Source organism: Taurulus bubalis, assembly GCF_910589615.1.
Source record: "Taurulus bubalis genome assembly, chromosome: 15".
Lineage (NCBI taxonomy): Eukaryota > Metazoa > Chordata > Actinopteri > Perciformes > Cottidae > Taurulus > Taurulus bubalis.
The window spans coordinates 17,142,376-17,155,699 of record NC_136603.1 but is presented as its reverse complement, the minus strand read 5'-3'; the positions used below and the strand labels follow the sequence as shown (position 1 = coordinate 17,155,699).

Genomic DNA, 13,324 nt, shown 5'->3' with positions numbered 1-13,324 from the left:
GCTCGGATGTACCCTCCCGTCTTCCCTCGTCGTTGAGACTGGCTCCTCCTGTCCTACGGCGATCGGTCACGAGTCAACTGCCTTCCGTAAAAACATGGTCGGTTAAGACAGAACTAGCTAGCTGCCGACACGAGCCATTGTAACGCGAACTGCCAGTCTTCAGTTACAAGTAGACGGATTTCCAGTGTGTAACGGGTATTCCTCCGGATAGGCTGCGCGCGCTCTGACGACGTCCGGCAGGCAAAGCCTCGTATCACATCGACTTCAACTGGCAACAGATGAATTTAAAAAAACAAAAGCAGTGTGTGTTGCTCACTCCGAGCCTCGCGCCGGGGTAGCAACCTTGAGCCCTTTAACCGAAATGGCGCACATAACATTTCTGGCTTCTTCTCCGTTGAATGAATACATATCTGGATATATCATATGCTATATCACTTTGTCGTTCACAGGTAACTTTTACGGTAGCCTAATGGGCCATTCACACACATACGGCACATTTAACGGGATGAGCAACGTACTCACGCGATATTTGACAACTAGTACGAGAGAGAGAGCAGTGCCTGAAACGTATGAGGACGAGGAAGGGTGGATGTCTTATCATAGGCTGAATCCCGGTGGATTGACGAAGGCATTTTAATCTTGAGAAGCCGGTAGTCTATCAGGCAGACCATCGTTAGTGTGAGCCCCCCTCTTTTCACATCAGTTGGAGAGGAATCCAGCTGCCTTTACAGTCTCAGACTGTGAACGAGCAGTATTTACACGTTGTTACAGGTTGAAATACTTAAAAGAAAGTGAACCTGAGCCGACTACTTTTCGTGAAGAAAGCACGTCATCTAGTGGCCCTCAGCCCGCATTGATGTAATATGCATTATTTGTTCAAAAGCCATCAGTGGCAAAACGCTAATTGAAAATAAGTACACGGCCCAACCATTTAATAAACCTTTAAATACCAAGAAACATCTTCATCGTTTTTATTTCACATGTGAGACGACTGCAATCAGCATATTTATACCTATATGTTCTTATTGTTGCCATTTAGGCTACTGATGTCACATCCAGTGAGTTAGTAAAACGAAATCAAGCTCAGGATTGGTCACCAATGCTCCTTGCATGTTAGATTATGGCTTGTACTATGCACGAAAGCGCTGTAATATATTTTCAAGTTATGAATCAGACAACACTATTAGTAGGCAATCTTGCATCCTTGATGTCAAAGCAATACAGTTTATTTGTGACATTGAAAACAGTGCACAAAAAAAAAGAAATCTCACTTCAAGGTATTTTCATTGATTAAAATCTTCTGGGCATCTACTAAACATAACTACAAGTTGCATAGTTGTCCCAGTTATTTCCAGGCACTAGATTAAAAAAAAAAAATCTTGGACTCTAAACCATTGTTCACATTTCAGTCTCAAAATGAAAAACCAGAGCTCGGAAGTGTTGACATTACAAATTATCTCTGAAGGCTTAAATGTTAACTCAGCATAACAAATGTATGTTTACTTTAAAAAGTAGTCACAATAATAGTGTGTGCTGACATTCATTTATTTTTAAAACAGCACACATATTTTAAGGGGAACCAAACATTAGTAATCAATGTTTATAAAGAATATATTAGAATTTGATGACTGTGATCCTTGGATTTAACTAGCTTGTTAACAATGAAAATACATTCACACACCAAAGACAGATAACTGATAAATAGGGCAACAGTGAAGAATATTCACTTTTAAAGAATTTAAATAGCAACAGTATTCAGTAGCAAATGGCTGCTTTGAGAATTCTCGCCCCTTATTAGAGTCTGTGGGGTAGACAGCTGAACTGATCTGTATAGGCTGACATGATGAGGAGTGAGGGGTGTTCTCAGAAAGGCGTCGCTTTAAAGTAGTCCTCCAGCGGAATGAGCGATATGCCTCCGATCCAGTCCTGCAGCCAGACCTGGATCAACTCCAGCTTCATGAAGAACCACTTGTGCCCCACTGGCCACTTTGCCATCACAGGATGTCTACAAAACCGAGAGTAGCACATTAACTCTATCAGGGTTGGCGGACGCAAACATGTATTCATACACTACTACATCTCCCATTAGCCGAGTTACCTGGAAAACATTGACTCCTTTGCAAACCTAAGCTCCTCGGGGGCCACCTCCATCATCTTTCCCGTTAGTGTGAGTCGAGCACATCTTGGATCTTCCGGGTCGTACACCATTTGCCTTGAAACACAGAAGACTATGTTATCGATCCAACACATACACTTACAATAAGGGTTCTAGCTTTTTTGAGCCTCTCAGTAGCTTGACATTATTTATTTCAGTGAACGATCATCAATCAGGCAAAGCTGACAACAAATGGCCCAAAAAGCAGTGTCAACTAGTTTGTATTAATTATATTGATACGGTTTGAAAAAGAGCGGTGTGAAAGCAGTCAACTGACATGATTAAAGTCTTTCAGGGTGGGTCCTGTTTTATTATCTGTGTTGAAGGGCGCACCTCTTTTAAGTTAGTTAGTTAGTTTTAAGACCTCCATTATTTAAGTTTTTGAGCTTTGTTACATATTCAACAAACTTTTTTAGTTTAGACAAATTACCATGCACCGAACTTTGGGACCAGGTAGTATTTAGGCAGGGAATTCTGTCACATATTGCCTATATTCTGGGAAAAAACAGGGGGTTAATGTTGTGAATGTTTTGCCTCAGGACCCTTCAACAAATTAATCTGGCCATGAGTTCAGGGGAGTGCACTGAAAGCTTACCTGCAGAATTCTCCCTCAGCCTCTGAGAATGTGAGCGAAGCGTAGGGGTTACTCTTCAGGTCGGACACAGTGTTGTCCATTGGAGTCACAAAGAAATAGATGACTCCGGTGCTGTTGTCCAGCGGCCCATCACTGACTGAGAAGATGTTGCCAAAGGGGAGACCTTTGATCTGTTGGTATTAATAAACAGTCAGTGATAAATAAAATATGCATAATTCAAAATCAGTAACATTTTAGATAATGCACTCTAAAAGATGACAAACTCATTTCAGCGAAGTAGTGGTGGAAGAAGTACTTAGATCCTTCACTTAGAATAAAACTACGACTAAAAGTCCTCCAAAATTCCAACTAAAATCGTTACCAGCCAAATGCACGTACATTAAAGTGCTCATTATGCAGAAAGGTTTCTTTCAGAGAGATCTTTGATGTATCTTGTGTGTTAGATATTAATATGTGTGCAGTGCACACAAGTTGTTGGGACTTCAGGGGCTTTCTTGTTCATTTTGTTGTGGTACAAGTTTAAACATGATCATTATTATAAGTACAAAGTATGTCCATGGCTTTGCACAACTCCAACCCAATCAGCCACATAACTGAAAACACCTGAGCGGGTTTGCAGGGCTTCAAATCCATAATAACAGTGTTTCTAAAATATGTTTGCTATAACCTAACTAGCTGCCTTTGAACGAATATCTCAAGCGTGTTGCTGAGTCAATAGTTGTAGTTTAAATACGGAAACGCATCGACGTGTTCACGGTAATCGATGAGGACCCCAGCAGGACCACGGCGTGCGTCTCACCTGGTCTTGAGTGGAAATGGTGGCCAGGTGACCCCAGTCACTGTAGTGAGCGATGTATCTGGCGGTCCTGGCGGTCTCCTGGTGCGGGGGAGGGCCGCCGCTGCCGGACTTCTTCACCTTCTGCAGCCGATATGAAAACAAGCGCGAGGAAAGCTGCGCCACGGTCTCGCGCTCCGGCTTCGCTCGCTCCCCGGGGCTGTCCACGCCGTCTCCGAGCACGGTGGAGGACGGGTACGCCTGCTTCCACAGCCCCGCGCCGTCCACCAGCAACGCCGGGGCGACCTCTTCCGACAGGTCCGCGTCCTCCACCACGTCGTTGGAGGAGACGACCCAGGACACCGAGCTCCTCAGGGTGTAGCTTTGACACAAGAGAAGGACGTTGGCAAACAATGCCAGGGGAAAGTAACGGGCCCTCATATCATTGAGCTCCGACAATGGCCGCCCTCGACCACTCGTTTTGTTTACAACCTCACGTGCGTCGGCTTTCGTAACGTGAGGAGATTTTGCAGCGACATCTACTGACGAAGCCGGGTATAAGTGATTGTATAATCATTATGTTTTTCTGCAGAGTTATGGAAAAACATGAATCTGAAACCTGTCAAATTAACCCGTTCACACCCTATATGCCGAACCTGTCACACCTATCTGCTACACAACAGTATATAACGTAGTACATTATTTAAGTCCGAATGTATACTCCAATGTTGCTGAGGCAGTGCTTTGAATGGGTGGTGTTGTATTGGACTGAAATAAAGCTGTATCTGACATTGTGTCCACTTGAATTATATGCAGGAGAAAACATTATTATTGTTATTTCACCACATTTTGACATTATAATACTATCAATAACAACAGCCTCCCCAAAAGAGTTGAAACAGCACCCCTCTACTCTGACAGACATTCAAATTCAGGGTTTCACAATTTAACTGAACATAAGCTTGATTTTCATATTATCCATCCTAATCTAAATGTATAAGGAAGATTCATTAATGTCATGCATATAGTTGCAGCATTGGAGCAAGTGTCTTTTGCAACCAGACAACTAAGTATTAGCATGTGTTCAATGCATGCACAGGTTTAAAAACAACAACAACATACTAATAGTATTCAATGTAACCTACCATTTAAAAACCTTATAGTTTCAGGCAAGAGGGCCAGCAATGATCCCTTTTCCCAGTGATGATGCACAGGGTCAAGATCAGGACTATAGGGTTAGTCAGTGGACTGCCCATTATACTGTATACTGGCACATTAGTGCCATGTTTATGCACAGGGAAAAGCTGCTGGGACAGCAGAATGTTGTTGCACTTACTTAAATGTTGACCCACACTCTCCACATAAGGTCTGAAGTAAATACTACTATTATATTAAAGATTGTTCCATATTCACAATTCTCAACTAGTTACAAAGTTATTGAATATTTTAATTTTGTCATTCAATATTTTCTCCCCAGCCGTCTTACAAAAACACACTTGACAATTGACACACAAACTTAACATTATTAATTTATTATTTAACAAACTATTAACAGCAGTGACATGCTGAATCACATAAAACATTACTCAGAAATACAATTTATCTTGAAGTGCTTGTGGTGGAGAAAGATGATAATAAACTTGGTCATTTTCAATATATATTCTCTATCTGTCTCTCAATATAATATTAACACTTAACAACTCAATGAATTTCATTGCACAAACACAACAGCCTCAATATAGCTGCCTCTGCATCTTTGTGAGACTCAACGAGACAATTTATCTGCAGGTCGGTTCAAACAGTTTTATCTACAACAACATCCGTCTGTCTGTTTTCCTCTCAGTCCATGGACTTATCGCTCCAGGCCATTGACTTTCTTTTTGCCAGTTCCATCCAGGACGGCTTGCCGCTGTCAGTCATGGATTGCAACGCTGATGGCATTGTAGGCAACGAAGAGGGAGATGAAGATTGCGCCTCATTTTTCTGCAGCCATTTATCCTCCCGGGGTCTTTCTGGAACTTTGTTTGGACTTGACTCTAAAAAAAAAAACATGTTGTCATGTTGCTGCACATGGAGATACTGAATAGTGAATTATGTTGTTCATAGTTTTAATGAATGTGTATCAGCACACCTGCAAGTTTGACCCCTTGTCGTCCCTCTGGGTTTATGTCTTTACTTAGGGGCTTGGTTTTGATGGAGGCAGTGGATTCACCGGATACCTGGTCCTCTGTTTGAGCTTTCTTCATCTCCATCTGAGAACATCTGTGAGTTAGATTATCTGCCCTGGATAACTTGTCAGTCTAAAACAAAATTAGTTAAAGAACGAATCTAGTGCAATTTTATATTTCATTAATTGTCACCAAATCTTATGAAAAGTCCAAAACCAACAAGGAATTGATACAAATTGTCTGTTTAGCCAAAGCCTGATATAATTCATCCCTTTGCACCATAGACTTCCATTGGTGTCCCAAAACACATCAGCCACAACATTTTGTCCCGGGACCCATCCGGTATAATTCTGACAACAGTTAGGCCTCTGGGGACAAGAGATTATATTGTTTGGGTTCTCGTGTAGCCACCAGACATGCAGGCTAAGACTTATTTTTCCGCTTACTGCTCAATGCTTAATGTTCGATCACCAACTTGAGATGCAAGACTGGAGTCGATACATATTGTGCACGACCAGATTGTATCACAAGTAGACGAGTTACGAGCTACTATTAAGCCAATAAAAAGTTACATTATTGTCAGTCCATGGGTTCCACCTCTTTACTCTCCACATGGACTGTTTACCTTCATTCAACCAAAGACTGCATGGACCTGATGGGTTAATACTACACAAACTACAAACAGAAACCAGAAAGCTTATGGATGCAGAATCTATTCATATATTTTTAGTCAAATGCACAATTTACTTCTGCTTGTGAGTAATGCTTGCTAAATACTACAGTGCACAGCTGTTTTAGGAGATTACTATGTGAACCCGTTTAAAACATTGAACTATGTTGATGACCTCAGACAATCGCACTTGTTTTTTTTACTTTTCATGGAATTCGTTGACGATAAGAAAAACATAGAATATCACCAGCCTTATCCTTGACTCGCTATGAAAGACAGTGACAAAGAAGTACCACAAACCCCCTTGGTTCCAGGTGAAGTGGTCCACTCTGCCCGTTTCTCCAAAAAAGAAGCCTTCTCGCCTACTGACCCGGCCCAAACAGCCCGCCTTCCTGACAGTGGCGCGCACTCTTTTTCCTGCGTGGTGGCTTCTCTTTCCCCTCTTCCCAAGGCAGACACGGGAGGAAGAGATGAAGCAGATGATGTGGTAGAAACCGAGTTCGTTGATTTGAGCTGGTTGGCGGTGTGAAGACCTCGGCTGCTGCAGGGGGGTTGCTGCTGGCCCGAGGAAAGGTAAAACTGTACAAGAGACTGCGTGGCGCTCCCTTGTGCGACCTGAGATGAGGTCTCTGTTTGGGTAGAGGAGTGCAAGGGAGACTGGGTCGTCTGTACAGTTGGATGAGACGGGGACTGTGAGGCTAACTGAGGTTCACTGGTTAGTTTGAATGTTTGTGGTTCTCTGGAGGTGCTCGGCTGAAGAGGAGGCGTCTTCTGTTGCACTGCCATTGGCAATGGCTTGACACTTTGCACTGTTTCCGCTCTGACTGCATCAGTTGAAGCTTGATCTGCAGCCTCTGTTGGTGTTGTGCTTTGTTGTAGTTGTCCAGTCTGCGGCTGTACTTGTGCTTGTGGTCGAGCCGCTGTCTGCACACCTGGGAAATCTCTGGGAAATCTACTAGAAAAAAGCTGCTGGAGGCTTCTGGTCTTTTCCATTGCCAAGCTCATCCAGGATACCTCAGAAGAGGTCATTTGGGGGGCAGGCGGGGGCTCCTGGATGGAGGCTTGAACTTCTTTGAGGTTTGAAGAGGTTGTTTTGACTTCTGTTGCCAGGGTGGGAGGGTTGTCTGTAGGAAGCGGGTTATGCTTGACTGGAAGGGAGAAGCCAGATAGGGTCGGATCTAGGGAGTGACAAAGTTTACTTAGACACACTTGACAGCGCTGTTAAAGTTAGCCTGAGTAGTATTTTAAAGGACAAAGGTCCCCTGTGATCTTATCACTTTAGAGTGATTATTTACTATGTGCAAATTGCAGTGTGCATGTGTGCAATGGCAGCAGAGTATGGAGTAAGAAAAAGATACTTAAAAAACAGATGGATGAATAAACTTGAGATAATATGTCTTTTACATGCTGAAAATAAACATTTCTGAGACTCACCTTTTGATCCAAGGTCTCCTATTTCCTGTTCTTTTAGTTTGTCACATTGCTCCTCACAAACTTGTAGCTTAACGTTATGGTTTGAAGGGGAATCAGACCGAAATCTCATCGACAGAGACGTGGAGCGCAGTTTAACACCAAACGCTGTCTTCCCTTCATCGCCCTCGACCTCTTCTGCTTCCGCTGCTTCCTCCACCATCTCCTGCTTGCTCTCCAACTCCTCCACCTTTGCGTCTGTGGTCACATTTTGAGATGGTGTCACTGATTCCACTTGTTTGAGGCTGTCTCTCCTGTCCCATGGTGTGGAGCTTTTATGTGGAGCTCCCTCTTGTCTGAGTCTTCCCACAGGAAATGGGCCCCCTCTTAGTTCTTCCTTTTCCCTCGTGCTTGAAGAGGATTTATCCTCTGCTCCCCTGACCGTCTTGTGTCTGGCTTCAATGTGTTCCAGCACTCCAACAAAACTGCCTGATCGGGGTCTTTCTCCATCCCGGTTTTTGGCAGTGGTGATTGATGAGAGATGGAAGGACCCAGATCCTGGGCTGGGTCTCCTTATCCCTCTTATGCTTTCTGTCTCACTTTGAACCTGCTGTTGAACAGAGGAAGACCTGAAGTTAGTGTAGAGCTGGTCACATGATGCGTCAGTCATTCCGGCTTTGTTCAGAGTATATCTCTTGTCAAGGGACATTGCTTGTATCTCAAAATCCCTGTCTCTGTTGTCTTTGAGTTCTGACTGTATGAAGGATGAGTGTGGCCGTTCACTTGGCCTTGCATCTGCTGGTCTGTGGGGCTTAACTCTAAGTACCTGGGAGGGTGCAACGGGCACTCTCCCAAGAAGAGCTTGGTCCTGTTGGGAAACAGCTTGGCTGGATGATTTGTACGCTGCCTCTGATGTAATTGGTGCCACCTCTGGGGAAGGAAGACGCTGAGATGAAATAGGAATGACATCCCCTCCTTGTTCTGTTTCCGATGTCCGCTCCTCTTGAGTACTGAGCTGCTGCTTTTCTTCACTCACAGATTCAAGGTGGTTGATGTTGTTTAGGGTGTGTATGTCAGACATTTGTTCATTTGAGTCATTCTGTAAAAAAAAAAAAAGGGAAACAACATAAGAGAAGTGCATAAAGCGTGTGTTGTCTTCCCAAACAATATAGAGCAAACAATTCACAAGATGAAGAAATGTTCATTCACTGCAATGAGTGTCTTCTTGGTGCTGGCCCTCTGGTGTCTGGGTTTGACAGACAGCCGGTGGCGAGCAGCAGAGCTATCCAGGCAGGGGGTGAACTGGGCTGGAGAGCTGAAGTCCAACGGGAGCTCAACAACAGAGGAAGAGGAATTGGAGGGGACAGAAAGAAGCAGAGGGAGGGATGGAGTCAGGGGCACAGATTGGATAGGTGCAGGTTTGAGGATAGGCGAGAGTGGACGAGACGATGGCTGGGACGTGGTCTGAAAAGAATAGAAAAGCATTATGTTACACTGCAAATACATAATAAGGGTGAACACAAAGACATTTAAAAAATAATTTTAGTTTTATCAAATATTGTATTATTATATCAAATGAAATACAATTATATTGTATTAGATTTATTAATATTGATTGTATTTATTTTATAATACCCAACACAAAGCTCACCGTCTCATCTGTGGCTTTGGGGACATATGATGCTCATTTCCAGGTTCATACAAGTATATACGTTTTGAAATGCTTTAATGTTAAAAAAAATAACATTATTTTTCTCATACTGTCTGTCTGAATATTAATGAGGGTGACTGAAAGCTGGGAAGAACAAAGCATTGAGACACCCTGTTACCCACAGACGTCCCATAAATACTCACTATAATCTGTGTCCCTGACAAATGCACTATTTATTATTTAACAGTGTTTGCTCAAACTCAGTATGCAGATGTTTAGGGATTACTGTGCCTTTAAAAAATTTGAATATTGTATTAGTGACCTACATTTTTTTGTGCAAGATTTGCAACTTAATAAATGAGCTTAGTTGGGACAGAGTGTCTCAGACAGTGAGGGGAGGTCGGACAGTATTTAGAGACGGACTGAAGCATTGTTTGTTTTGGCATTTTCTTATTAGTTAAATATTGAATATTGCCAGCCTTATCCTCTAATCATCCCTTTAAACAAAATCCTAACTATTATCTCAGACCTGAACCCATAATAATTTAGATTATCAAAATGTCTATCATTTAGAGGAATGCTCTTCCTGCATGGTGTTGGGTTTGCATAACTACAGACATAGAAGAAAATGAATCCACTAAAAGAAACAAACATGGACACATTCACACATGTATTTACTTCTAAGCAGGCTTAGGCAGGACATTTGCATGAATGTGACTACACACAGAGAGTATGCCAGATGTTCCTCCTCTTTACTTCCTGCCCCTGCTGAACAAAAATGTCTATAGCTCCTGGTGACAGTATGACATTTGGATGGAGTTGAGTCAAAATGGTTGGTGAAAATTAAAGAGGAGAGTCTGATCGGTAAATCGACTCAGGATGAACTCTTGAAATCGTAACGTAGGCTTAAATAGTCCTAAACTGACGGTGCGCTGATCACATAAGCAGATGACTGAGCATGTGTCCCTTAAGTGGGATAAAAATCACCTTGCTGAGAGCTTCTAGGGTCTCAGGGAGGCTGTGGGGAAGACCGTCATCCTCGGAGCGGCTTCCTAGGTCCTCTGCACGTCTGACTGGCAGAACCAGAGGTGGCGGCCCCAAATGCATCTTCTGCTGCTGAAGCTTAATCTGCGATAACAGAGGCACAGGTGATTTTGTAAGAACTAGAGACTCAGTTCCCAACAATATGCCTAGAATAAAAGACTATACCTGCAGAGCTTTGATTTTGCTGTGGACATTCTCCTGGGATAAGACCCTAGCTGGTTCGGTTTCTGTCAGGACCTGATCAGCCAGAAAGATGCTGTCAGCGGACAGTGCCCGTGATCCCATCATCCCCTCGGAGCATCTGTGGGAGCAGGAGTGGAGGAGGAACAGAAAATGAGGTGACGGCATGGACTAAAATTCGGAAAACAGAAATGGAGCTGTACCGCAATCATTCACAAGATCATGTAAACACTCACGCCAAATCTTCCTCAGATCCGGGTCCCTTCCGTGCAGTAATGTCACTGACCGACTGGCTGAGTTTGGCATCTTCCTCTCCACCTCCTCTCTTACTCCTCCCAAAGAGACGATTTTTCAGAGACTTGAGTTTGGACTTTTTTCGTCCTGACAGAGATTGAGATGGAGACAGATCCAGGTCACAGCAGAACGAACACACACACACACACACCCACACACACACACACACACACACACACACACACACATGCGCGCTCACACATGCGCGCTCACACACGTGCAGAACTCTCTTAGTATTGTTTCATTTTTCCATCAGACGCATGTCATTGACACGTGTTTCCTGGTTTTTGCTCGTGTCCTAGCACTCCTTTCACTCCTTTTTGTCAAAGACTGGCCTTTTCTCAACCATAACACTAAAACTACGTGACAGATCATCTCACCTGGAATGTCCTCGGTGCTTCCTTCTGCATCTCCAGAGAAAGACTCCATCTGGTCACTGGAAGTGCAGAACAGACGAGGGGACAGTGTGTAAAGAAAGACACGGATAAAAGAGAAGCAAATGTGACAACAAAAACCTCAGGCATACACTCTTTAGAGGTTGTTGTCACATGCTGGAGGGCGTCTAGTGTGGCTTGACTCCTGCCGTTTGCTCTCTGGAAGGTACGCATATGCACTTAACACACTCGTGTGATAGCCTGGAGATGTGACTCAGGACTTGAGGTTCAAAGGTTTATTGGTATTATCAGGGACGGTACAAACCTGAAGCTAGGCAGGGCACGCTGAGAGAACTCTGTGCCAACAATATATAATCACAGCGGCTTTTACGAGAGGAAACGCAGTGTCATCAAGAAAGAACACACCACATAGGTAACAGAGGAGTGATAGTATCTCTAATTTCTAAGAAGTATTTATCACGCTGAAACAAAAGCAGTACAGATAATATTTAGTGAACAAAGCAAAAGCTGAACACTTGCTCTCCCACAGCTTTACTGATGCAACACTTTGTCTGTCAAACACCCAGGTTGGGTTGATGTGTCACTGGGTGCACGATTCAGTGCAAGGTGCTTGTTTCCTTTGTTTTACAGACTTCATTCGGTACCCTGCGGCTCAAATGTGTTATTTGAGATGTACCAGGTTCTGTTAATTGTACAGTTCTCAGCGGTTGCTGAGGATCTGTTAAAGAGAGCATGATCCTTTACAGCATGTGTTGCCTGATAAGACAAGATCTGGCTGGTTATGGATACACATGCAAAGTCCACACTGCACCTATCCTATCATCCAGCCTGCGCTCACATTCTAAGCACGTCATATTTAAAAAGATACAAGCGCAGAAATAACCTGGGACGCTCCAAAAAGGTTGCTTGTGACTTTCCCTATAAAACATTTCAACTTGTCTGTGGATTTTCCACCAGAATGAAGCTTGAGTAGTCATGAATAATTTTTTGGGGTTTTAGGTTTGTCATGCAGTGGGTCAAGCTATAGCCCCAACAGGAGCAAATGATAATCCAGTGGATTATTAACATTGCAGAGAGATCCTTGTGAGATTCCAAAGCATCATAATCCATAACAACAGCTTAATCACAAACTTCCCATGCCAGGTACTGCATTCACAGGGAAAGACCCCTCCATCACACACACGCACATGCATGCGCACGCGCACGCACACACATATACATTAAAGTGCAAACATGAGCGAATTTACCCAACGTCTAATATCAGCACCTCTGCTTTTCGTCCTCTTCTTCGTCCTCCTCTCAGGGCAGAGTTGTCCGGAAGATTGTCCTAACGTTTAAACCTCAGGCTCGCGTCGTCCACATCTGAAGACGGAGGGAGACGTAGAGAGAAGGGAACAAGGGAAGTGGAAGGAAAATGAAAAACATGCAGGGAGAAAGAGAGAGAGAGGACACTCCATGACAGGGTAAGCAAATGCATAAAGAAAAAAGGACAGAAGAGAGAGAGAGAGAGTTTGAGAGAGAGAGAGTTTGAGAGAGAGAGAGAGAGAGAGAGAGCAGGGAGAGAGAGATACTCTATTACATTAGTGGCACACTGTGGCCCTCTGCGCTAAGCTGCTTATAAAACGCTAACCTGATTTTAGGCCCAGAAATGAGAGTAGAGGGAAAAAAAACTAAAGCTCCAGTTGGAAAGAGGACAGGCACACAGGAACTCCAGCTCATAGGACTGTTTTTGCATTACATCGGCCCCGGTCGATTACAAAGGAGAGCCTATGTATGTATGTATGTATGTGTGTATGTGTATGTGTGTGTGTGTGTGTGTGTGTGTGTGTGTGTGTGTGTGTGTGTGTGTGTGTGTGTTTGTATGTCTAAGAAAGTTAAAAATTAAAACAAATGTAAAACTCACTAACCAGTAGAGTTAGCCATCTCCCAGCCATAGTTAATCCAACAGCGATGTGTGTGTTTTTTATGAATACATGAATGTCCACAC

The 13,324-nt window shown here is 43.5% G+C and overlaps 2 protein-coding genes across 2 annotated transcripts; both read right to left on the bottom strand.

Annotated features, from left to right (window-relative positions):
* Positions 1-1,004: 1,004 nt before the first annotated feature.
* creg2 (cellular repressor of E1A-stimulated genes 2) lies at positions 1,005-3,966 on the bottom strand (the record flags this gene model as incomplete). The annotated part of the gene is made up of 4 exons (XM_079231065.1): positions 1,005-2,005; positions 2,099-2,212; positions 2,751-2,920; positions 3,550-3,966. The coding sequence occupies 4 exons, from the start codon at positions 3,964-3,966 to the stop codon at positions 1,864-1,866; spliced, it is 843 nt and encodes a 280-aa protein (XP_079087191.1). The 3' UTR covers positions 1,005-1,863.
* Positions 3,967-5,364: 1,398 nt separating this feature from the next.
* cracdla (cracd like a) lies at positions 5,365-11,371 on the bottom strand (the record flags this gene model as incomplete). Its single annotated transcript, XM_079230930.1, has 9 exons — positions 5,365-5,561; positions 5,657-5,777; positions 6,664-7,541; positions 7,798-8,872; positions 8,983-9,237; positions 10,412-10,552; positions 10,634-10,769; positions 10,885-11,029; positions 11,323-11,371. 9 exons carry the CDS (start codon positions 11,369-11,371, stop codon positions 5,365-5,367), a joined length of 2,997 nt encoding a protein of 998 aa, XP_079087056.1.
* Positions 11,372-13,324: the final 1,953 nt, after the last annotated feature.